The 22,856-nt window shown below is 42.0% G+C and overlaps 1 protein-coding gene and 1 long non-coding RNA gene across 2 annotated transcripts; one reads left to right on the top strand and one right to left on the bottom strand.

Annotated features, from left to right (window-relative positions):
* Positions 1-343: 343 nt before the first annotated feature.
* Positions 344-19,977, top strand: LOC113528041 (cytochrome P450 2K1). The gene is made up of 9 exons (XM_026916293.3): positions 344-658; positions 10,815-10,977; positions 15,594-15,743; positions 16,894-17,054; positions 17,229-17,408; positions 18,458-18,599; positions 18,791-18,975; positions 19,137-19,278; positions 19,357-19,977. Exons 1-9 carry the CDS (start codon positions 449-451, stop codon positions 19,551-19,553), a joined length of 1,530 nt encoding a protein of 509 aa, XP_026772094.3. The 5' UTR covers positions 344-448; the 3' UTR covers positions 19,554-19,977.
* A 381-nt stretch (positions 19,978-20,358) lies between these two features.
* LOC117598846 (uncharacterized) lies at positions 20,359-22,856 on the bottom strand. The gene is made up of 2 exons (XR_004579398.2): positions 22,767-22,856; positions 20,359-21,958 (listed from the first exon to the last, which is right to left on the bottom strand). It is a non-coding gene; the product is annotated as an uncharacterized LOC117598846 (long non-coding RNA).

The raw sequence follows: 22,856 nt of genomic DNA, 5'->3' as shown, positions 1-22,856 counted from the left end.
AAGACACTACTTATATTTTGGTATACGAATATTCTCAGACCACAATCTGTAAGAATAGGATAATTTGTATCCAGCTAGTTAATAAAGTTTTGCAAGGTTTCCTATCGGAGTATATTTGTTGCATCATTTGCAAATAAATAACACAAGTTCAACAAAAATAAAATGAGATCTGCAAATAAGTAGTCAGTGATTCACAAAAATAAAATGAATTGCACAAATAAATAAAACAAATAAATAAAATGAGCTGCACAAATATTTTTGTGTTTCTCAAACACGTTCTCCTGTGGCTTTTATTTTAGAACAGCTCCACCCCTGTTCATTGACCACTCTGAGCCAACTGTTTTTAAGTTGCTACCGGTCTTGCAACCTGAGCAGTCTGTTTTTGGCAGTGTGCTGCTTTCTATTTGTTTTAAGCAAAACACATTTGACTCAGGTTACCCCTTTAGCAATGGCTTTTTGGGAAGAGCTTCTCCTGCAACCTACAAGTACAGGCATATTGCTTGGTCTTGTGATGATGTTGCTGTTGATTGTTTATCTACTTTCTTCTGATGCCAGCTCTCAGGAAGAAAACAAGGAGCCTCCGGGTCCTAAACCACTGCCTATCCTGGGAAACATGCTGCAGCTGAACCTCAAAAGACCCTACCTGACTCTATGTGAAGTGAGTGTCTTGATTGTTGTTGTAGTCAATTTGTATACTTGTACTAGATAATTATTGTTTCATTTTAAACAAATTGTTTGTGGCAGACATTGAATTCTGATTCTGTGTGGTCTAAGATGAGAACTTTGCTTAGAGCATACATCTTACATTACAAGACATGCTTGGCATTGTAATGTATTGGACATATGTGTAGAATTTCATTAACTATTAAATTATGTTTAGATGTGTAGAGCAGCTTTTATATTTGTAGCCTTTGATATTTTAATTGTAATATGTAAAGCTTTTGGTAGAAACTTTCATGTCCTTTAACAAAACTTGCGTATATCTATGTAAAGATGTAGTTAGATATTTGCATGCTTGTCAGTGTGCCCAACAGCAATACTTGAGTAAAAGTAAAGATTTTCTGAACTACTTCTTTACTTTTCTAAAGCAGACCATGGTGACTTTATACATAAATGCCTACAAAGTGATTAAAGTGATTGCTTTAAGACTACACAGCAAGCCCAACTTCCCCTTAAAATTTCATTACAATGCAGCAATGAAATGTCTACCAAAGTGTCTATATTATTCAACAATCTTAATTCATATGTATTTCATATTTTAGCAAATCAAATTATCAAATGTCTCACTGCAATATCGCACTATGCTCATTAAGCTCAAACTCTATTTGGAGCGCAGCCTGTATAAAAATATCCTTTGAAGCCCCCAACAGTGCTGATTGACAAACAGTGAAGATTATGCGTCTCTTTGTGTTTTTGTGTTTTAATGGGACAGGCTTTTTACATTTCATCCCACCTGGGCATCCTCACTGATAGTAAATGGGACTGTGGACGGATGCGTTTTGCACAGAAAATAAAACTCCTCTCATTGTTTATTGGACAATGAGCTCTTCTTTTGTCCCGAATGGATGTACGGCTTCTCCTTATGATGATTGGATAGGCTCACGGGCTGGTGAAAGAACGTACTCGGTTACTAAAGTATCCTCGGTTCCCTGAGATACGGGAACGAGTACTGTGTCGCTAGACACTATGGGGAAAACTCACTTTCTCCGATGACTGAAGCCTTTACAATCACGCAGTGAAACTGCACGGCCATTGGTTTGTGCAGTGCAATAAAGCAAACCAATGGCTCGGCAGCGTAACTGCATGCGCCTGTGGCAAGGAAGCCCGCCAGGATGGGCGGAGCCATCTGGCTATATAAACGGGCATAGCGCCATAGGATCTCAGGTCAAATCGACTGAAGCGACGACTCTGAGTTGTGAAAGTGGAACGATAGGCACGAACCGGCCTTCAGCAATCAGGCTCAGAGGGCCCAGTAAAGAAGGGTGAACCCCACAGGAGGCAGGGGGGCTGAACTCACCAAAGACAAAATAACCGTTCCAAAATAATCCTGTGTTGTCTCAGCACTTTTTAAAAGGGCCAAGAAAGCATGAGGAATACGCCTGTCATAACAGGCGCGTGTCCTTCATGCAGAAAGGCTCCGAGCCTGCAAGGCCAGAACGTTCAGGTTGTAGAACCTGGCGAACGTGGACGGCGAGGCCCGACGTGAACGCTGGCCGCCGCACAAATGTCTGCCATGGACACCCCACTAGACCATGCCCAAGACGAGGCCACACCCTGAGTGGAATGGGCTCTCACTCCTTTGGAGGCCCAGGGAGGAGTATGCTAGCGCAAAAGCGTCAACTAGCCATTGAGAAATTCTCTGCGTTGTGACCGGAGACCCCTTGGTGCTGCCGCCAAAGCACACAAAGAGTTGTTCCAACTGCCTAAATGTAGCGGAACGCTCAATGTAAATTCCCAGCACCCTGACAGGGCAGAGAAGGTTCAACTCTGGGTCTTCCTCCGATGGAGGAAGCGCCAAGACAGAGATAATCTATGCTCTAAACGGGGTGTAGAGCACCTTAGGAACGTAACCATGCCTCGGCTTTAGGATGACCTTGGAGTCGTTAGGCCCAAACTCGAGGCAGGCAGGGCTCACCGAGAGCACCTGTAAATCACCTACTCGTTTGACCGATGCTAACGCCAGTAGCAGGGCGGTCTTTAATGATAGGGTTTTTAGGTTCACAGATTGTAGTGGCTCGAAAGGGGACCCCTTGAGGGCCCTCAGGACTGTGGGTAGGTCCCACGCAGGGACGGTAGGGGCCGGGGCGGATTGAGCCTCCTGGAACCCCTCAGGAAACGAACAACTAGGTTGTTCTGGCCCACAGACTGTCCTGCTATAGGAGCATGGGAAGCTGCTATAGCTGCCACATAAACCTTGAGCATGGAAGCGGAGCAGCCCTTGTCCAACAGCTCTTGTAGAAAAGAACAATATCACTGGTATGTCGCAGGAAATAGGGTCTCTGCCGCGGGTTGCGCACCAGGCAGAGAAGACTGACCATTTAAGGGCATAGAGGCATAGAGCCTGTGAAATAGTGTTTAGGACACTTTCAGGGAGATCCACTGATTCCCGTTGAGAGCCCAAAGGTGCAACGCCCACAACTCGGTTTGTCCTGTTCGCCTGAGAGAGGAGGTCCCGCCTCAGGGGAATGGGCCACGGGGCTACCGTAAGCAGCTGAGATAGCTCCGAGAACCAAAGTTGGTTTCTCCAGAGCGGGGCCACTAGGAGGACTCTGTGTTTGTGGTCCCTGATTCGTCTGACTACCTGAGGGATCAGAGCAATCAGGGGGAAAGCATACAGGAGGAGGTTGGGCCAGTCGTGGGTCAACGCATCCTCGCTCTTTGAAAAATAAATTGGGCAGTGAGAGTTGTCTTTTGAGGTGAAGAGGTCGACCTCTGCCTTGCCAAAGACCTCCCAGATTTTCTGAACCATCTGCGGTTGGAGCATCCACTCCTCTGAATGGACGTTGCTCCAAGAACACATGTCTGCTCCTTGGTTCAGCACGCCAGGGACATGTGCTGCCCTCAACGACCGCAGGTTGAGATGTGCCCACTCCAAGAGGCGTTTTACCATCTCGAAAAGGCGTTTTGAGGAGAGCCCGTCTTGGCGATTTATACTGTATAGGCAACCACTGTCATGCTGTCAGAGCGGACTAGCATGTGGTGCCCTTTCAGGTCCGGCAAGAAGGTCTGAAGGGCTCGACATAGTGCCTCCATCTCGAGGCAGTTGATGTGTAGTCAACCTTCTGCGACCGACCATCCTTTGAAACATCTTTAGGGGGCGAAGGGCTCCAATTTTGAAGGAGGCCGCGAGCTGCTGTGTGACTAGCACACGTTCTGGTGCGACTGCAGCCCTCATGTGGACTGAGTCGAAAACTGCCCCCAGGAACGAAGTTCGTTGGCTGGGGGACAGTGAGCTCTTGGCAAAATTGACCCTGAGTCCTAGGCACTCCAAGTGGCTGAGGAGGAGGGATCTGTGGGACACTAGCTCGGCCTCTGACTGGGCCGAAGGCCGCCATCCTTTTTGGGGACGAGGAAGTAGCGGCTGTAAAATCCTGACTTGCTCTGCGCTGGCGGAACCATTTCTATGGCACCCTTCGCCAGTAGGGCTATCACCTCGGTGCGTAGGACGTGAGCGTCCTTGGCCTGTACTAAGGTGGGAACCACACCGCTGAATTGCGGGGGTCTTCGAGCAAACTGGAGTGAGTAACCTCGCTTTATAATCCCCAAAACCCAATCTGACACTCCGGGGATGGCCTGCCAGGCCTCTGCCCGTGTGGCGAGACACTCGTTATAAGTGGAAGAGGAATTTTGCTCTCTGTCTGAAAATGTTTGTGTTTTATTTTTGTTGTTACAACAACAGCTTCTTGTGTAGGCACTTTCAGAACAGGCCCAGTGTCCACAACAGCGTTTACAAACACACTGCCACTGGTACCCAGAACAGAACGGGGTGCTTGGGGGCATAACAGAGATCATTTAGGGGGTGGTCTGGCGATGGCGGGACTTTGCCCCCTCCTCTTCCTGTCTGGCAGATCAGGATGACGGCCGAGGCGCAGGATCCAGCGTCAGCTTAGGCCGGGGTCCTTGGCGTCTCAAAAATGAGTGGCGTCTGGCCGAGCGGGAGTGCTGCAGAGGCTCAGGCTTTTGGATAGGATGGGCAGGCGCAGGAGCGGGTCTAGCCGGATGCTCCGCTGGAGCAGGCTTGGGGCGACTGGTGGCGCTCGCAGAGCTTGAGCGCTTTAGCAGGAAGTGTCGCAATGCCTGGGACGACTTCTGTGCGGCACTAAAGTGCTCTGCAAACCCTTCGACAGTGGGTCCAAACAGCCCCAAGGGAGAAACCGGAGAATCCAGAAAGGGAATCTTGTCCGCCTCTTTAATCTCCGTCAGGTTCAGCCATAAGTGGCGCTCCAACACCACTAAATTGGCCATAGACCTCCCTATAGCCTGAGCCGTCGGCTTCGTAGCTCGAAGGGCCAGGTCCGTAGCACTGTGTAGTTCCTTAAAAGCCGTAGGATCGGGCCCCGACTCGTCCATAATTTGGAGGAGTTTGGCCTGAAAGACCTGGAGCATGGCCATGGAGTGCAGAGCTGAGGCTGCCTGCCCAGCAGAGGAGTACGCTCGTCCAGCAAGGGCAGATGTCGTCCTGCACGGCTTAGAGGGGTGAGCGACCTTCGCTCTCCATCCGATGGCAGTGGGTGGGCAGAGGTGTGCGGCCACTGACTCATCCAGCGGAGGCAGCCTCTCATAGCCCTTTTCGTCCGCGCCGTCGACTGTGGAGAACGCGGATGAAACGGACGTGCGAAGGCGAGCTGAATATGGAGCGTGCCATGACTTCGTGAGCTCGTCATGGACCTCTGGAAAAAAAGGCGCGGCTTGCTGACGAGGAGCCTGACGGTGCCCCGGCAGGAACCATTCATCCAGAAGGCTCTGAGTGGCGTGAGGGGCAGGGTCGCTTCAAGAAAAGAAAGCAATCAAATCACGCAGAGAAGAGAGACTCATGCTCACTCAGTGCGATCATTCCATCTCCGTCAGAGCGGCTTCCGCATGGGCTATGCCCAGGCAGGAAACACACTCTGAGTGGCCGTCTTCAGCGTGCAGAGCAGAGCTGCACAAGCTGCAATGATGGCACTGCATTATATCAACGCTGCTTGCTCTTTTAGAGGAAAAAAGGCTCTTTTAGCTCTTAAGCTCTTTTTTTAGCTCGCTGGATGGCGGCAGGGGACGAGCCGGTATCTGCGCCGGATGCCGAACGGCGGCTTGAAGCTCGGCGGGAACAGCGGGATGGCGCAGGCAAGTAGCTCTTGTCCACAGCAAGGCGTGTTGACGGCGAGCAGCTTCATTCTCGTAGCTCAGCGGACAGATGATCCTCGTTGCCGAAGGAGAATTGATCTGAGAGCCTATGGCGCTATGCCCGTTTATATAGCCAGATGGCTCCGCCCATCCTGGCGGGCTTCCTAGGGGCGTGCAGTTACGCTGCCGAGCCATTGGTTCGCTTTATTGCATGGCGCGAACCAATGGCCATGCAATTTCACTGCGTGATTGTAAAGGCTTCAATCATCGGAGAAAAAGGAGTTTTCCCCATAGTGTCTAGCGACGCAGTACGAGTGTAGTATCGAAAGGGAACAACAATCTGTCTCTGAATGTTGACAAAAAAGATGATTGTTGACTTCAGAAGTCCTGAGCTGATCTCTCCCCCCTTTGCATAAATGGCTCCACATTAGAGAGAGTAATGAGCACCAAGTTCCTTGGCGTTCACATCGCAGAAGACCTCACCTGGACAACCAAATCCAGCTCCCTGGCCAAGACAACACAGCAGCGTCTGCACTTAATCCAGTGCCTGAAGAAGTGCAACATCTGTGATCTCAAGTCCCATTGTGAACAGCTGAACACATCATTTGTGCATCTCTACCCCCTGTTCAGGATATTTCCCACTCATGAAGCACCTGCAAGGCCTCCAGAATTGTGGTCAATCCCTCTCCCACCTCTCCCACAATCTATTCGCCCCTCCACCATCTGGCAGAAGACTGTGCAGCATCCACGCAAGGACTGCTAGACTGGGTAACAGCTTCTTCCCCCAGGCTGTAAGACTCCTGCACACTGTGCTGCCCGTACAAACATCACACTGGGATCCAAGTAACTCCTTCCACCCTACTGCACAGACACTTTAAATCAATAATGAGGCATATCACTTACTTTAATTACTACACTGACGTACTGCATTGTCACATTAAACATCATTCATCTCAGGTTTTTTTTTTTGCAAGCATTACTACACTGACAATTTTTTTACTAAATTCATCCTAGTTGCAGCTTTGGTCCCTGTGTTTACTGTAATGTCTTAGTCATGTTAAATGTTCTTTTTTGTGATTGGACTATTTATGCTCTGCTGCCCGTCTTTGTATGCACCCTGACTGTTTCCCATACCACCTCCCTGCATGCTTCCTATTCCTGTTGCACTTTATTTATGTCCTGTGGGTCCAGGAGAAATGTTATCTCACTGTGTATTGCACACCGTATATGGCTGTGATGACAATAAAGATCTACTTGACTAAAGGTGCGGAATCCTGTTACCAATCATTGAATGAACATGACTTATCATGTCAAACATAACATATACATTTGTTTAACAATGCAATTGTTTGGGGCTTGCAGTAGGAGTGTAATTTGTAAATATTGTAAATAAACTCTAAGTGTAAAGTTATTTTGATTATTTGCATTTAGTTCTGAAATTTGGTGTTTATAAGTCTAACAAGCTAGCTGTCACTTCCTTCTTCAACTAGCAGCTTAGCTGCGTTTTGGCATGAAATAGTTTTTGATGTTCATACTTATAAGTAGAGACTGAAAATTAAACAAGAGGACAGACCAGTGCCCAAGATTTTAATTCAAAAGTCAGGGTGCAAAAAAGGTCTTTTTAGCTGTCTTGTAATTTGTAATGTGTATGTATAATGTTGCAAAACCGTGGCATGTGTGGGTGGGAAAAGGAAAACTTGGGGGGCAGGCATAATTTCAGCGAGCTTTTTGACTGTGCTTTTCAGCGCCCTTCCTGAAAACTCAGCTCAAAAATAAGCCAAGGTTTTTAAAGACACCAGGCCCAGTTTCTCTCTGTCCGGAACCACCATCGCCAGAGCCACCAGAAACAACTCCCATCATGTTTTAAGGACACTAAAGTGGTATATTTTCGGTGCATTGCCTCCATTCTCCTGACCTCATAGTCAACTTTTCAAACTTGTTGTGTGACCTCAAAGGACCCTTGCCACTTCATGAGTAATTTAGAGCTTGACGTGGGAAGTAGTATGAGCACTTAACCTCCCGGTGCGGTGAATTCCTGTAGCTGACTACCCTGTTATACAGTCTTGGACCTGATGCAAATTATCCTGTGTTAGGTGTCCCAAGGTGTGGAATTTTGCTCTCAGGTCCAAAATATAATGAATTTCGTTTTTACTGATTGAAGGTCCCTCCTCCCAATTTTCTCTAATGATGTCTAAGACACTGCAGGGCTTGCACCCATACAAATTGGGAGAACTCTGTGGAGGCTTGCAGGACCTCTTGTACTGCAAATAACAGGGGTTTGAGCCATTTATGCCCATCTGTTTGCAGACTGATAATTCATAAAGCTTGCTTAGTGTCTGTGACAAAAACATAGTGCCCTGGTCAGTCAGGATCTCTTTCGGGACTCCGACCCGGGAGATAACTCAGAAGAGTGCCTCTGCAACACTACGTGATGAGATGTTGCAAAGAGCCATGGCTTCCGGGTATCGCGTTGCGTAGTCCAATAAAACTAGCATAAAGTGTTGCCCTTGTGCAGTCTAATGGCCTAATGAGGTCCACTTTGATTCCTTAGAAGGGGATCTATGGAAGGGGTCAGAATGGAGCTTTTGGGGTGGCTGGTGGATTCACCCACTGACATTTGTGAACATTGCCGTGAATTCCTGGCCAGGAGAAATTGGCCATGAGACAGTTTAGTGTTTCATCTTGTCTCAAATGCCCAGTCATGGGATTATGATGAGTCACATGGAACAGCAGTTCCCTATGGGTTTTTGATACCAACAATTGGGTCATCTCTTCCTTGGTTTGAGTGTCCGGCGTCACTCAATATAACCTATCCTTAATAACTAAAAAAAATACAGGTGGGATAGTGCAACATTAGGCTGAATTTGCTGACTATCAATTACTTTCACTCGGTTGAAGGCATGCCTCAGGGGAAATCCTTGTGGAGAATCCCTGCAAAGGATGGAGGGGCAGAGCCCTCCCCACACTCCATATACCCCTGACACGGAGCTGATGTTGATGAGTGGATTGGTGAGGTGAGGACTAACCACCACCTCTACTTTACATTTTTATCCCTAGAATTTAATGACTGGCACCAGCGGATACTCATGAACATCCCCATGCGCACCGAACCTTCACCAATCGTGCATTACCGAATGCCCTGCATTGAATTATGGTTATACCCCAAGTCCGCCAAGGCCTGACATGTATTCCCTTGTATACTCACTGCCACTTCACAGTCTGGTACTCCAACTGCACATGCAGTGGTACCTGCTGTGTGGTGAGCTGGGCTTCCCCCCACAGCAAGGGGAGTAGACATAGGGCCTACTCTTCCTCTGGCCTTCCACATGCAGCTGCTGTGGGACCATCACTAGCTTGCGACTTTCACCCCATTCAAGTTCAATGTTCAAGTTCATGCTCCGTGTGGGCATGCGTGTTTGTGTGTGCGTGTGTGAGTTGCAAGCTCCGCCAGCTATGCCTCTTTCTTTCTTTCTTTCTTTTCTTTTCTTTCTTTCTCTCTCTCTCTCTCTCTCTCTCTACGGTTATGGCAGATACTGAAAGCACAAAGAAACACATATAAGTAGACTGGCAGTAATAAGACATGCTTTATCTGCTGGTTCAATCCACCTGTATTTATTGTTTGGAATATTTGCCATATTTGGTGTGACGATCCTTCGCTTTTAAGAAAAAAAAATAGTAGTCTCAGGCACAATTTGTGCAGTTTTATAAGGAAATTAGGTGTAGGTTTTTTTAGCTGAGCATCTTGCAGAACCAGCCACAGTTCTTCTGGAGACTCTACTGTCACACTTTTTTCTTATTTTTGCAGCAAAACCCAGCAGCCACATGTATTTTTGTCCAAAAAGTGGTCTCTTATGTAATTTGCTGCTTTCTTTACTGACATACAAACATTTTTCTGTAACATTTAATTTTGTGCTGGAAAACTAATGTTTGGAAATCTAAAATGTTTTTGTACTGAATCAATAATGTAGAAGTCATAAAATAAAAATCTATAACAAAGTTTGTACTAAAAAAATAGGGTTCCTATTGCACAGTACTGTACATGAGATTATGTGGATGGTACCACTTAGAAACCATGAAGATGGCTTTGGACTGCAATTTCTATGATAGCTTTAGGACTGCAATTGCCACGAACAGTTTTGCACTCAAGTCTCTATCAGTGAACAGTTTGATAACTTCAGTTTGATAACAAAATAGACTTCATGTGAAAACTATGATGAATTTCCTGGTTACACAATTGCACATTTGACCATGTAGTACACAGTTATAGAATTATTAGAATTATAGAATTATTTGTTACACTGTCCATTGTCACTCAGATGAGGATGGGTTCCCTTCTGAGTCTGGTTCCTCTCAAGGTTTCTTCCTCATATTGCCTCAGGGAGTTTTTCTTTGCCACTGTCGCCTCTTAAATGAATAAATTTTACATTTAAAACTTATATCTTGATTTTATATATTTCTGTAAAGCTGCTTTGTGACAATGTCCATTGTTAAAAGCGCTATACAAATAAAATTGAATTGAATTGAATTGAATTAAATGAAATGAAAATGAAATACATCTCCTCACCAAAAGAGGTGACCCTCACCTGATTAATATCATAGCCTCTTGCTCACCACTTCCAGTTTACTTTCTTGTTGTAGTGTATACAAGGCTCTTGTATGCCTCACTGAAATCTTGCCAATCCCAAGATTTGTTTTGAGTTTAGCGTTTATAGCAAATACTGTATCATATGTCACTTCGACATGTGGTATGCAGTTGATTAACCTCTGGAGGTTAGCAGGGGTGTAATAGAATTTTTTATTATTATAGACCTGCTGATGCTTAGTGGTATTTTTTTCAAACTGCTGCTCATGCAACAGCGCTGAGCAGCTGAATGTGCATGAAAAAGAATGCTAACTGTCCTAGCTAAAAAGACTCAACAAATATCAAATATCTAGATCCAAAAACCTTCACCACTCAAATTAACTTTTACTTTTTGTTTCATTTACAGATGTCAAAAAAATATGGATCAATATTCACTGTGTATCTTGGGTCTAAGAAAGTGGTTGTCTTGGCAGGATATCAAACCATCAAACAAGCACTTGTAAACTATGCAGAGGAATTTGGAAACAGAGATATCAGTCCCATTTTCTTTGACATAAGCAAAGGACATGGTAAGAGTCAACACTGTTTTTCACCGAACAAACTCAATTTGACTTACTTATATTGTAAATGATTTCAATTTAAATATTTTAATTAAGGACATTAATTTTCTTCCTCTTAGTCATTTATTTGTGTCAATCTTTTTAGTAAAACTAGTTGGGTATTCTCTTAAGGGTCATTGAAGGAATGCATTTGCGCTCATTTCATTTGTGCTGTTGTCACAAATGTTAATTCAGAAAGCAAGGTGAAAAGTGAAGCAAGATGAAAACCCTACAGCAACACTGTTCACATTAAGACAAAATCATCAGACAATTTATGGATAATTCACGGATAAAATAAGAACAGCTCTGAGTGGGTGTATCTTTAAGCCCATATATGGGAATGTAGGTGTATCTTTGAATTCATATATGATCCAAGTATTTAAGCAAATATGAAACCTCCCCTGGATAATGAAGTTAGACAATTAGGTTTTGGTCACCGTAGTTTGAGATGGTTTTCTGACACAAGTACAAATGTAATGTCCTAAGTGTGGACCTTTCTTTTTTTAGCTATGACATGGTAGCAGCCCCAGTTTACATATTCCAGATATCACCAGATCAAAACCCAATTTCTTCTTCTTCTTCTAAATGACTATTTACACATTTACATTTTGGCATTTGGCAGACACCCTTGTCCAGAGCAACTTACAAAAATACTTCGAAGTCTCTATCAATAAATATATCCACATAACGGTTCACTAAGTCAGGGACTAAGAGGACTATCAGTCTAAAAACTCTGTTGGGGAGGCTAATATAGTATGTAAAAAGCATAGAATGCTCTCAGAATGCACAACACCTTGAACCTTGAGGTGGATGGGCTACTACAGCAGAAGACAACATCAGGTTCCAATTCTGTCAGCCAAGAACAGAAAGCTGAGGCTGCAGTAGGCACAGGCTCACCAAAACTGGACAGTTGAATACTGGAAAACCGAAGCCTGGTGTGATGAATATCATTTTCTGCTGAGGCAAACAGATAGGTCAGAATTTGGTGCCAGCAGCATGAATCCATGGACCCAACCTGCCTTGTGTCTACAGTCCAGGCTAGTGGAGGTGGTGTAATGGTGTGGGGAATGTTTTCTTGCCACACTTTGGGCCCATTCAATCATTGCTTGAATGCCACAGCCTATTTGAGTATTTTTGCTGATTACTCAATTTTCCCATCTTCTAATGTCTACCTCCAGCATGATGATGCACCATGTCACAAAGCAAAAGTCATCTCAAACTGGTTTCATGAACATGCTGATGAGTTCAATGTTCTTCAGTAGCCTTCCCAGTCACCGGATCTAAATCCAATAGAATGCCTTTTATTAGTATAGTGTTCCTAATAAAGTGCTCAGTGAGTGTAAATTAAAAGAATCAATAAGTTGTAAAAACAACCAGAAGGACAGAAATTATGGATATTAAAATTGCCAAGATCACAATTTTGTCAGAGCTGGGTACAAGGGCAGAGAGAAAGTCTGAGAATTCTTGAATAAAGTCTATATTCAACTTCAAAGGTCTGTATATGACTGCACAGAGCAGAGAGCTAGACAGTTACAATCTGCATATTTGTACTTGAAAGCTTGAGTAGTTGTCGACAGGCAGCGATAGGCATTTAAAAACACTCTTCAAAAATTGTAGCAAGACCACCACCTCTACCAGTGATTCGAGGTAAGCTGAGAAAATGACTGTCAGTAGGATAAAGTTCAACCAGCAGACCTTAAAATGCTGGTAGTAAACCATGTCTCAGTCACAAGGATGAGATCTAAACCACAGGCTATAAAGAAATTGTTTAAAATAAATTATTTATTTGTCAACAATCTAGTGTTAACCAGTCCAATTTTGGCAGAGCTACAAACCAGAGAAGAACCTGGGAGGGAAATCCAGTGTATACATTTCAGATTTCGGAGATTATTGTAGCTCATCCCAGTGCGCCAAGCACCGGGACAGAGATTATGGTGACATGAGGCTATGCGAGAGAATACTTCCCGCAGTAATGGCTGCAGATCCACACAGACTGCAGCTACTCTTGATTAGACACCTGAGAGAACTAATTAGCATAGACCCACAGACTCTTTCAAACAACAGTACAGAATTGACAATACTAAAGTCATAATGTTAGATCCAGCAGAGCCAAGTAGATAGTACCTTACCAGTAAAGAATAAATCTAAGACAGAACACCTTAAAGTATACTCTTAATGTATACTAAACCTTACCATACTGTACATTTAAAATGCAGCTCAATGTCCTTTACACGCTCTTAAAAAAAGTACAATCTCTTGTCACTCTGTCAGTAGCCTTTATGGGAATGGAAACATACTTTTATTTGTAGGATCAAACTTGTACCCTTACATTTTATACCTATGGGGAAGGTAGGCTATTTGTACCTTGGGATATAAAGTGGTACTTTCCCTTAACATGTACAGGGGTACAAATAATTTACCTTTTTAATGATACAGGTATGTTCCTTTTACTGTCCTGTAAAGCGCCAAATGTATACAAATGTAAACAATGAAATGGAGGGGAATTTTTTTAAAATTAGATTTAAAGCCAGAATATATGTAGCAAAGTAACAATATGTAAACCGTTATTAGCTGCATTGAAACAATTGTAAAATTCTATGAAAAGACATTCATGAGAAAATGAAAGTACACCCTCTTTAATGTCTATGTTTTTATTTATCAGGGCCTAAATAACAATTGTGTGGTCCTCACCAATTTCTATAAACACACCAGTAACCTCAGGTGACAACATCAATAAAAAAAAACACAACAGATATCAGTATGTAGTCTTTTTTCCGAAAAGTAAACCAACATTCAGGTGGGAAAAAATAAGTATACTCTGTAATTCAGTAACATGTAGAACCACCTTTAGCAACAATACCTTGAAGTAAACATTTTCTGTAGGAGTTTATCTGTCTCTTATATCCTTTTGGAGAGATTCTGGCCCACTCTTCTTTAGAACATGGCATCAGTTCATTGATGTTTGAGGGCATTCACTTATGCACACCTCTCTTAAGATCCCATCACAGCATCTCAATGGACTTGAGGTCTGGACTTTGACTTGGCCATTCCAACACCTTGTTTTTTCTTCTTTAGCCATTCAACTGTTGATTTGCTGGTGTGCTTGGGATCATTGTCCTGTTGCAAGACTCAATTTCAGCCCAGCTTAGCTGCTGGACATATGGGCTCACATTTGTCTCAAGAATATTCTGGTATGAAGTTCATCGTTGTTTCAATGACTGCAGGTTTCCCAGGTCCTGTGGCTGCGGAAAAAACCCAGGTCAACAACCCTCCACCACCATGTTTGATGGTTGGTATGAGGTGTTTGTGGTGATACACTGTGTTTGTTTGTTTTTTGCCAAACATGATGCTGTGCATGATGACCAAACATATCCACCTTGGTCTCATCAGTTCAATGTCCAACTTTTGTGGTTTGTTCAAGATGCAGTCATGCTCCATATTCTTTTCCCTAGTCACCCTTACATAAAAGGTGTAATGTTCAGTCTTTTTATGATTGTGATTTCATGAACATAAACATTTAATGTGCTGATTTTTTTTTTTATCACTGAGCATTAAATGATCTGACCTTGGACTGAATTTGCTGGGACACCCACTCCTGGGAAGATTGGCAACTGTCTTGAAGGTTCTCCATTTGTAAACAATCCTTCAATTTCAAGTTGTTTGGATATGGCCTTATAACCCTTCCCAGACTGATGAGCACCAACAATTGCTTCTCTGAGGTCATGGCTGATGGCCTTTCTTCTTGGCATGCTGTAGACACACCTGAATGCTCCAGAACACCAAACTGCCAAAAGTTCTGCATTTATAGAAGTACTCACATTTGAACTAATCTTGTGCATTTCATTAGTAACACCTGGCTGCTAATTACCATCTTAATGATTGTGGAAATAGAAAGTGTGTACTTATTTTTTTCCCACTTGGTTTCGGAATGTTGGTTTACTTTTTGGGAAAAAATGACTGCACGTTAAAATCTGTTGTGTTGTTTGTTGTCACCTGAGGTTATTTGTTTATAGAAGTTGGTGAGGACCACATAAGTGTTATTTAGGCCCTGATAAATAAAAACATAGAATTTAAGGAGGGTGTACTTACTTTTTCCTGTGACTGTAGACCATAATAATAATATACATTTTTTGCCCAGGTAGGTAAGAATTTTTAAGGCATAAATAGTGTCTGCATCAGAGGTATTGGAATATAAATGTAACAAATAAACACTGGGTGACGTCAGGCTCTTTGCCAGATATCTTTTGTATAGTGAACCCCTTTCCACAAAGTTTGAATCTTGCCACAATTCCACAATTCCATGCATTAAAGAGCAAATATTAACCTTACCTTTGAAGCACAAATGTGGGGTGTTGGGGAATATTTTCTGAAGATGGACAGGTGTAAATTCAGTGAATAAATTTAATATTTTGTTCATGCTCATGAAATTGCTGGTAGGGAGACCCCAGCCAAATAAGACTATATGTCATCATCTGAGCCAGAACATTCAGAAGTGTAAAGTGATTTATAAAAAAGTCTTCTTTGTCCATTAACAATAAACTTCAGAATTTCAGATTTTCTGTTTTTAATTTCTCTTTCAACTTCAGGAATTCTGTTTAGCAATGGTGAAAACTGGAAAGAAATGAGACGATTTTCCCTCACCGCTCTTCGAGACTTTGGGATGGGCAAAAAAGGGAGTGAGGAGAAAATCATAGAAGAAACACATTATTTGAGGGAAGTGTTTGAAGAATTTCAAGGTAAAATCTTATTACGGTAAAATTATTTTAATTTACAGTCAAAATGTAGTCAATATTTCACTTTTTTAGAATTATTTTCTTTAAGTAAATAAACCTAGAATTTCATTTTTTCACCATGGGGGAATGCTGTTTGTCCTATTGCTGCATAAAAGTCCAAAGTAATTTATTTCATGTACAGTCAGGTGAATAAGGATTTGGACAGTGACACAACTTTTGTAATTTTGCCAGATTAATGTTCCCAAAAAACAGGCTGGGGGCAAGATGTGCTCTTTGGTGTTTATATTGGGAGGGGCTGGGTATATACATGAGAGGGACTCAGCTTTCATGTTCTCAGACCCTGAACAGTAGGAGAGGGTGAATTCGAACCTCAAAAAGTACAAAGCCCACCTTGCCTGTTGTGAATTGAGTCTCTTGGCCATCTTGATGTATTTTTATATTCTTATGGTATATCACGAACCAATATTGGACCCCCCTCCAGCCAGTGATACCCCTCATCCAAGGCTAGATTTACTGCCAGGAGTTCTCAGTGATGTTGTAGTTTCATTCAGCCAGGGACAACTTCTTGGAAAAGAATACCACTGAGTGAAGCTTAGGTTTCTCGCCAAACCTTTGTGACAGTACTGCCTCTACGCCAGTCTCTTAAGCATCCACTTCCATGATGAAGGGCTTGGAGGGATCTGGGTACTTCAGGATGTAATGCTTGCTTGAGGCCTTGGAATGCTAGGTCATTTGAGGAGTTTCACTGTAGTTTCTTGGGCCCTTTCTTAAGCAAGGCTGTGATGGGAATAAGGGCAGTGGATAGTGGTACTTGACAGTGATCTGGTTCAGTCTACGATAATCAATGCATGGTTCGAGCCCTCTTCCTTTCTTTTCCATGAAGAAAAAGCCCGCCGATGCTGATGAGGTGGAAGGACAAATGTACCCTCGTACCAGAGCCTCTGTCAGCCTCAGAGCCTTTTTAGCCTTGGTCTTTCTAAAAACCTTCCTTGAGGTCCTGATACTCTGGAGGTATTTTCATGTTAAAGTTGGCTTCAGGACTCTCAATTGAAGTTGAGATGCCACAAGGAGTGTAGGGGCCTGCAGGCACCACAAGTATGCATTTCTACAAAGGAAATGTTTGGGATATTAATTGTTGCTTACTACTTTACAGGGAAACCATTTGATACTTCCCAGCCATTAAATTATGCCACCTCCAATGTCATCTCAGCCATTGTGTATGGAAGCAGGTTTCAATACAGTGACCCTCAGTTCAAAGAAATGGTTAATCGGGCCAAAGAGAACATCAAGCTTAGTGGCTCACCTTCTATACAGGTACCATGCTCATCTAAACAATCAGTATTATAAAAGTCATTTTACAGCACATTTTTAAAAAAGATATATACCAGAAGCATGTTCTGTATATACTGTGATCCCATATAAACTGGTTAATATTTGAGGCATAAAGTAATTCTGAATATGAAGGTATGTATTTGTATGTTCTTGTAGATATATAATATGTTTCCCTGGCTTGGCTGCTGGATAAAGGACTGGAAGCTCTCAATGAAAAACTGTGAACAAAATCTAAAGCAAGTAAAGGAGCTTGTGAACAATTTGGAGGAGACACTAAATCCTGAGGAAACCAGAGGCTTGGTTGACTCTTTTCTTATACGCAAAAAGAATGCAGAGGTATAGCTTTCCTCTGAATATGTAAAATGTGTTTAATTTCCTTAATTTCTGGGTGCATAGATTATCCAGAGACCAAATTTGTGTGTTTTAGGTGAGCAGGCATGACAGCTATATATATATACATATATATATATATATGTATGTATGTATGTATAGCTGTCATGCCTGCTCACCTAAAACACACAAATTTGGTGTTTACTGTGCAAATGTCTTAGGCACATGCTGTAGAGCAAAGATGCCTTCAAAAATAATGAAACTAAATGTTTCTACTTTAAAAAAATACTATAAAGAGCAGTGAACAGTAATAAATGAAACAAAGTCAATATTTGGTGTGACAATCCTTCACTTTAAAAAAAAATAGTAGTCTCAGTACAGTTTGTGCAGTTTTATAAGGAAATTAGCTATAAGTTTTACTGAGCATCTTGCAGAACCAGCCACAGTTCTTCTGGAGACTTTGACTATCACGCTTGCTTCTTATTTTTGCAGCAAAACCCAGTAGCCTTCATTATGGTTTTTTTGTCTGAAAAGTGGATTCCTATGTAATATGCTACTTTCTTTACTGGCATACAAACACTTTTCTGTAACATTTAATTTTGTGATGGAAAACTAATGTTTGGAATGTTTTTGTACTGAAAATAAATATGTTTGAAGCTAATAGGATATTTATAATACTTTAAAATTACATGTTGGAGGCTGAAATATAGTGATGTAGAAAAAAGAAACAACCTTTTCTGAAACTGTACTTTTACAGAAATTAATCACATTGCTTTAGCATGTGTAAACTTTTTAAACCCACAGATTGTTTTAGATACTTTTACATGAGCCCTTGGTGGACTGATGCCTGTATAATACTGCAAATGCTACGACAAACACGAGATCCCTTTAGTTTGCTGCATACTGCAGAAAGCATGAACCAGCTTTTTTCAGGCAATATAGAATAAATCATTGCCACTGTCTCTCAAATGCAGGTTTCAGCATGTGGGCAGAAAGTGATAACCATATTACTCTCACACTGGCTAATGATTATACATGTTGTTTTTGTTGGACAGAAAGCTGGAGATGAAGACACTTTGTTTCATGAACAGAATCTCATTATAACAGTTGCCAACCTTTTTGCTGCTGGTACTGACACGACTAGCACAACACTGTGCTGGTGCCTTCTGTTAATGGCCAAGTATCCTCAGGTTCAGGGTAAGAGTTCACAGCCAATAGCAAATGTTTAACCTTGCACAAACATTGTCCACTGGATGAGCAATGCAGGTAAACAACTATACCAGAATGTTTGACATTATTTTGTGCACAGTTTTTGTTTCTGTTTATAAATACTGAATGTTTTAAATGACTCTGTTTTCCTGTAAAGATAAAATTTTTCTTGGTACTAGATCATGTCCAGGAAGAGATTGACAGAGTCATTGGAGGTCGTCAGCCACTGGTGGAGGACAGAAAGAATTTGCCTTACACAGATGCAGTGATCCATGAAACTCAGAGACTAGCTAACATAGTACCCATGAATCTCTCCCACACCACTAGTTGTGATGTTAAATTCCAAGGCTTCTTCATCAAGAAGGTCAATCTGTGGTGTTAAGTAGAAATTAATGATAATAATTAATGGAAGGTAGTAGTGTTAACTGCTAACAGGCTATAATTAGGGCTAAAACTACAGATTTCTAACACAATTATAGAAAGGTGACAATATAGATTGACATATAAAGCTCCTTTTCTCTGCAGGGTACCTGTGTGGTTCCTCTCCTGACATCTGTGTTGAGGGATGAGAGTCAATGGGAGAGTCCACAGACCTTTAATCCAGCACATTTCCTTGATGAGCAAGGCCGATTTGTTAAGAAGGATGCCTTCATGCCTTTTTCTGCAGGTAGTTTGAAATGCTTTTGTCTGGTGAACATGGTGCTCTAAAATTCAATTAGTTTCAAAGCTTCTTCTCTGTTTTCAGGGCGCAGGGTGTGTCTGGGAGAGAGTCTGGCCAGGATGGAGCTCTTCCTCTTCTTCACCTCCTTAATGCAGCACTTCCGCTTCACTCCACCACCAGGGGTCTCTGAAGATCAGCTGGACCTCACTCCAGCTGTGGGCTTCACATTGAGCCCCTCTCCTCACAAGCTGTGTGCAGTTAGCCGTGCATCACACATATAATTTTAAGAGCCCAAAATGTTCTTCAAAATGTACTGAAATGTGTAAATATACTTACAATTTTATGTCCTTAAACATGCTAAATAATATTAATCTCATACTTTGATCAAGTGTTTGCAAATAAACTTTGAAAGTAGATACCACAAATAAAAATAAATAAAATTGTAATTATATTACACATATATACTGTGAAATATACTTTTAGTTAAAATTTAGTTTAATTAAAGAAATACGCTTGTTAGATACTTGTGTTCAAATATATTGTAAATTTTTACAATGTATGTGTTAAAAACAAGAATGCTAGAAATACACTTTTAACATGGTACACATTAGAATACTTCATGTAAGTATACTCTTTAAAAAAGTGAATTGTGAAAAGTAAAAATATATTTAAGAAAAAAAGTCAAATTAAAACATTTTTGGCTTATCTTTTTATTGACTTTTTTTTTTCTTTTCTTCAAATTACCATATGAGTACAACCTTGCATTCTGCTGCAGATAGACACAATTCTTCTGGAGCTACTCCAGACAGAGCCACAAGAGGGTTTGGTTCAATTCTACATTTTAAGACTTCTGAAATAGTCTGAAATATATAATCTGCACTTATCACAAATAGGATAATTGGGGAAATGAGTCTGTTTAAACAGGAAGCACTGAAAAGCTAATTAATCTCATGAATCAATCAGTCTCATAGACTATCCTCTTTTTAAGTTGAGAATTTTTAAAATGACCAAATAAAATGACCAACTTGGTTTCTGAAGGCTTAGTTCTAAATAGATTCTTGTGATATCAAACACGGCAATGAAATGTTCAATAAAATAGAATTTATTGAGATAAACAAAATAGAAAACACCAATCAACAATTAAGTGTGAACTCTTAATCTTAAGTAGATGGACAGACCAAAGGAAAGGTGTGTGTGGCCCATGGCTGAGCAGAGTACCACAAAGCATGATTGCAGAATTAGTTAATTTTGGCTAAAACTCTGGCTTAATCCATACCATGAAGGTGGTTATCTTTTCAGCTGGTTAGGTCACTGTGGCCACTGACTCTACATGACTAATCTGCTCCAGGGCAGGTTAAGTTGAAGCTAAGCAGACTGAAAGTGTATAAAGCCCCCTCCTGTCCGATCAGAGAGCTAGGAAGTACAATTGCGTCACTTTTCCCATGGCTGCTCGTATTGTGAAAGGATCTCTACGTTGCGCTAGAGCTTTGAGGAAGAGAGAGAATTCGTTAGGGTTTTCCAATTCTTATACGGTTTATATACTTTTTTTTTTTTTTTTTTTTAAATTAACTAGCACATAACTGACTTAACAGAATATTGTTCATGAGTCATACATTTTATAAAGTGTCTGTAGCCTACCATAATTTCTCACAGTAACACAAATCACTATTAGAGCATCCCTGTGGTTTCATGAATATAGAACCACAGAAGACCTTTTCCCCTGTTTACATGACTTGTGATTAGTCCCCAACTACTGATTAAGGCAAAATGGACTGGGTCAGTTCATGTCTTGTATTCTCAGTGAGTCTACACTACATCACTGCTTAGACCTTGGTATGACTACCTTACTTTGCTGCTTGGAGACAGAGGGTACGCCTGCAAGAATATCTTGATGATGACTCCATATCCAGAGTCACTGCTTGGACCTCAGGGTCAATTTAAGGAGGCAATGCAAAAACTATGGTCAAGACAGAAATAACAGTTTGGGATTTGGGAGTCACACTTCAATTGTTTAAGACTGTTAAGTGCAGACCCATCCAAGGCATGACATAACAGTGCTGCACAGTGTAACCATGATTAGGAAGGAGAGACTCCCTGATTTGGTGCATCCTTTCACCATGGAACAATCAGAGGGCAGGGCTGTGAGACAGACCTTTGCCGAACAATTCTTTGTTACTTAAGGAATTTATTCAAACACCAAACTTTGAACTGTGTGTAGCGAGACCAAGGTGCCAATAAGAATTTAGATTACCGACCACGCCACCCAGGGGAGTTATGCCCCCCTTAGGAAAACTAACTATACAAAAACACCCACATAAGCAACACTGGTTCGTACACAAGTGAACAGAGACAGGATTCACACTAAACAATTTCTTTATTGAATTCCTTTCAATGATTTTGTTACAACTCATAAAAAAAAAAAAAGAATAGCAAACACTGCAAATATAACCAGGGTTCAGTTATTCTGTAGGCCTACAGGACAGAACACACACATAAATTAGGATAGGGGCTTACCACAGGGAGGCGATCTGGAAGGAGGGTCCAAAAAGACCACACGTGAAGCGCACACATACACTGCACAGCACACCCAGGTGACACTACACTGCCAGAAAGGTGAAACACACACACACAAACACAGGTACCCAGCCACCAGGTGCCAAGCCTCCCTGCCGGCGTCCCCCAACTCCTGAAACAGAACACACAAAAAGAAATGAACAAAAATACAGGAACAAAGAAAAACAAAACAAAAAAAAAATATATACCAACAAAATTAAATCAACATGCTCACATGCGCACACAAACACACTACCAACTACCCGCATCAAAAACACACTCGTACAAACATCACCACTCTAACGATTTTAGCGCGCTGATGATCAAATTATACACACTGCGCAACAATTACAAAAAAAAAAAAAAAAAACCTGAATACACAGTATCACAGAAACAAAACAATAAAGAAATTCGCTAGAAACAAAACAGCAGCTCGCCGTCAGCAGACGGCCCCAATGGTTTGAAGTCACAGCAGCAAATCAGCAGCAGAAGTCACCTGCTAAATAAAGGACACCAAAGGCACCTATAAGCTCATATATAACTAGCTAAAAAAAAGAGATAAGAATTAACATAGCGACATACCACAAGCAGCGATGCAGAGGAGCTCCTTTAAAAAAAGAAAAGGGGAAACCTCCCAGTCAACCGACCACACAGCCTAATAGGGGCAGGTAACAGTGAATCAAGTGGCATACTAAAGCCAATATACTAATATAGCAAGAAAGCTACATACCGGAACGCAGGAACCGATGCAACACAGCCTCAGGCTTACAACACTCACAGATGAGATATACGCACTATAAGCGCAAACAAGCAGCAACAAACTCCTGGAGCAGGACTCCAACAACTGCACCCTTTACAGTCAAGGCACAGACCTCTACAGGCTCCGACTCACAGGAGAAAACCCAGGGTAGACGAGCAAACCAACAAAAACTGCCACTTACCTTAGCATCGCCAACGCCGTGCTTTTAAAGGAGCTCCGAGGCTAACAATTGTTACAAATCAGTCGCATCTAGTGATGTCATACAGGTGCG

The sequence above is a fragment of the Pangasianodon hypophthalmus genome, chromosome 13, assembly GCF_027358585.1.
Source record: "Pangasianodon hypophthalmus isolate fPanHyp1 chromosome 13, fPanHyp1.pri, whole genome shotgun sequence".
Classification (NCBI taxonomy): Eukaryota; Metazoa; Chordata; class Actinopteri; order Siluriformes; family Pangasiidae; genus Pangasianodon; species Pangasianodon hypophthalmus.
This window is presented reverse-complemented; position numbering and strand designations above follow the sequence as displayed.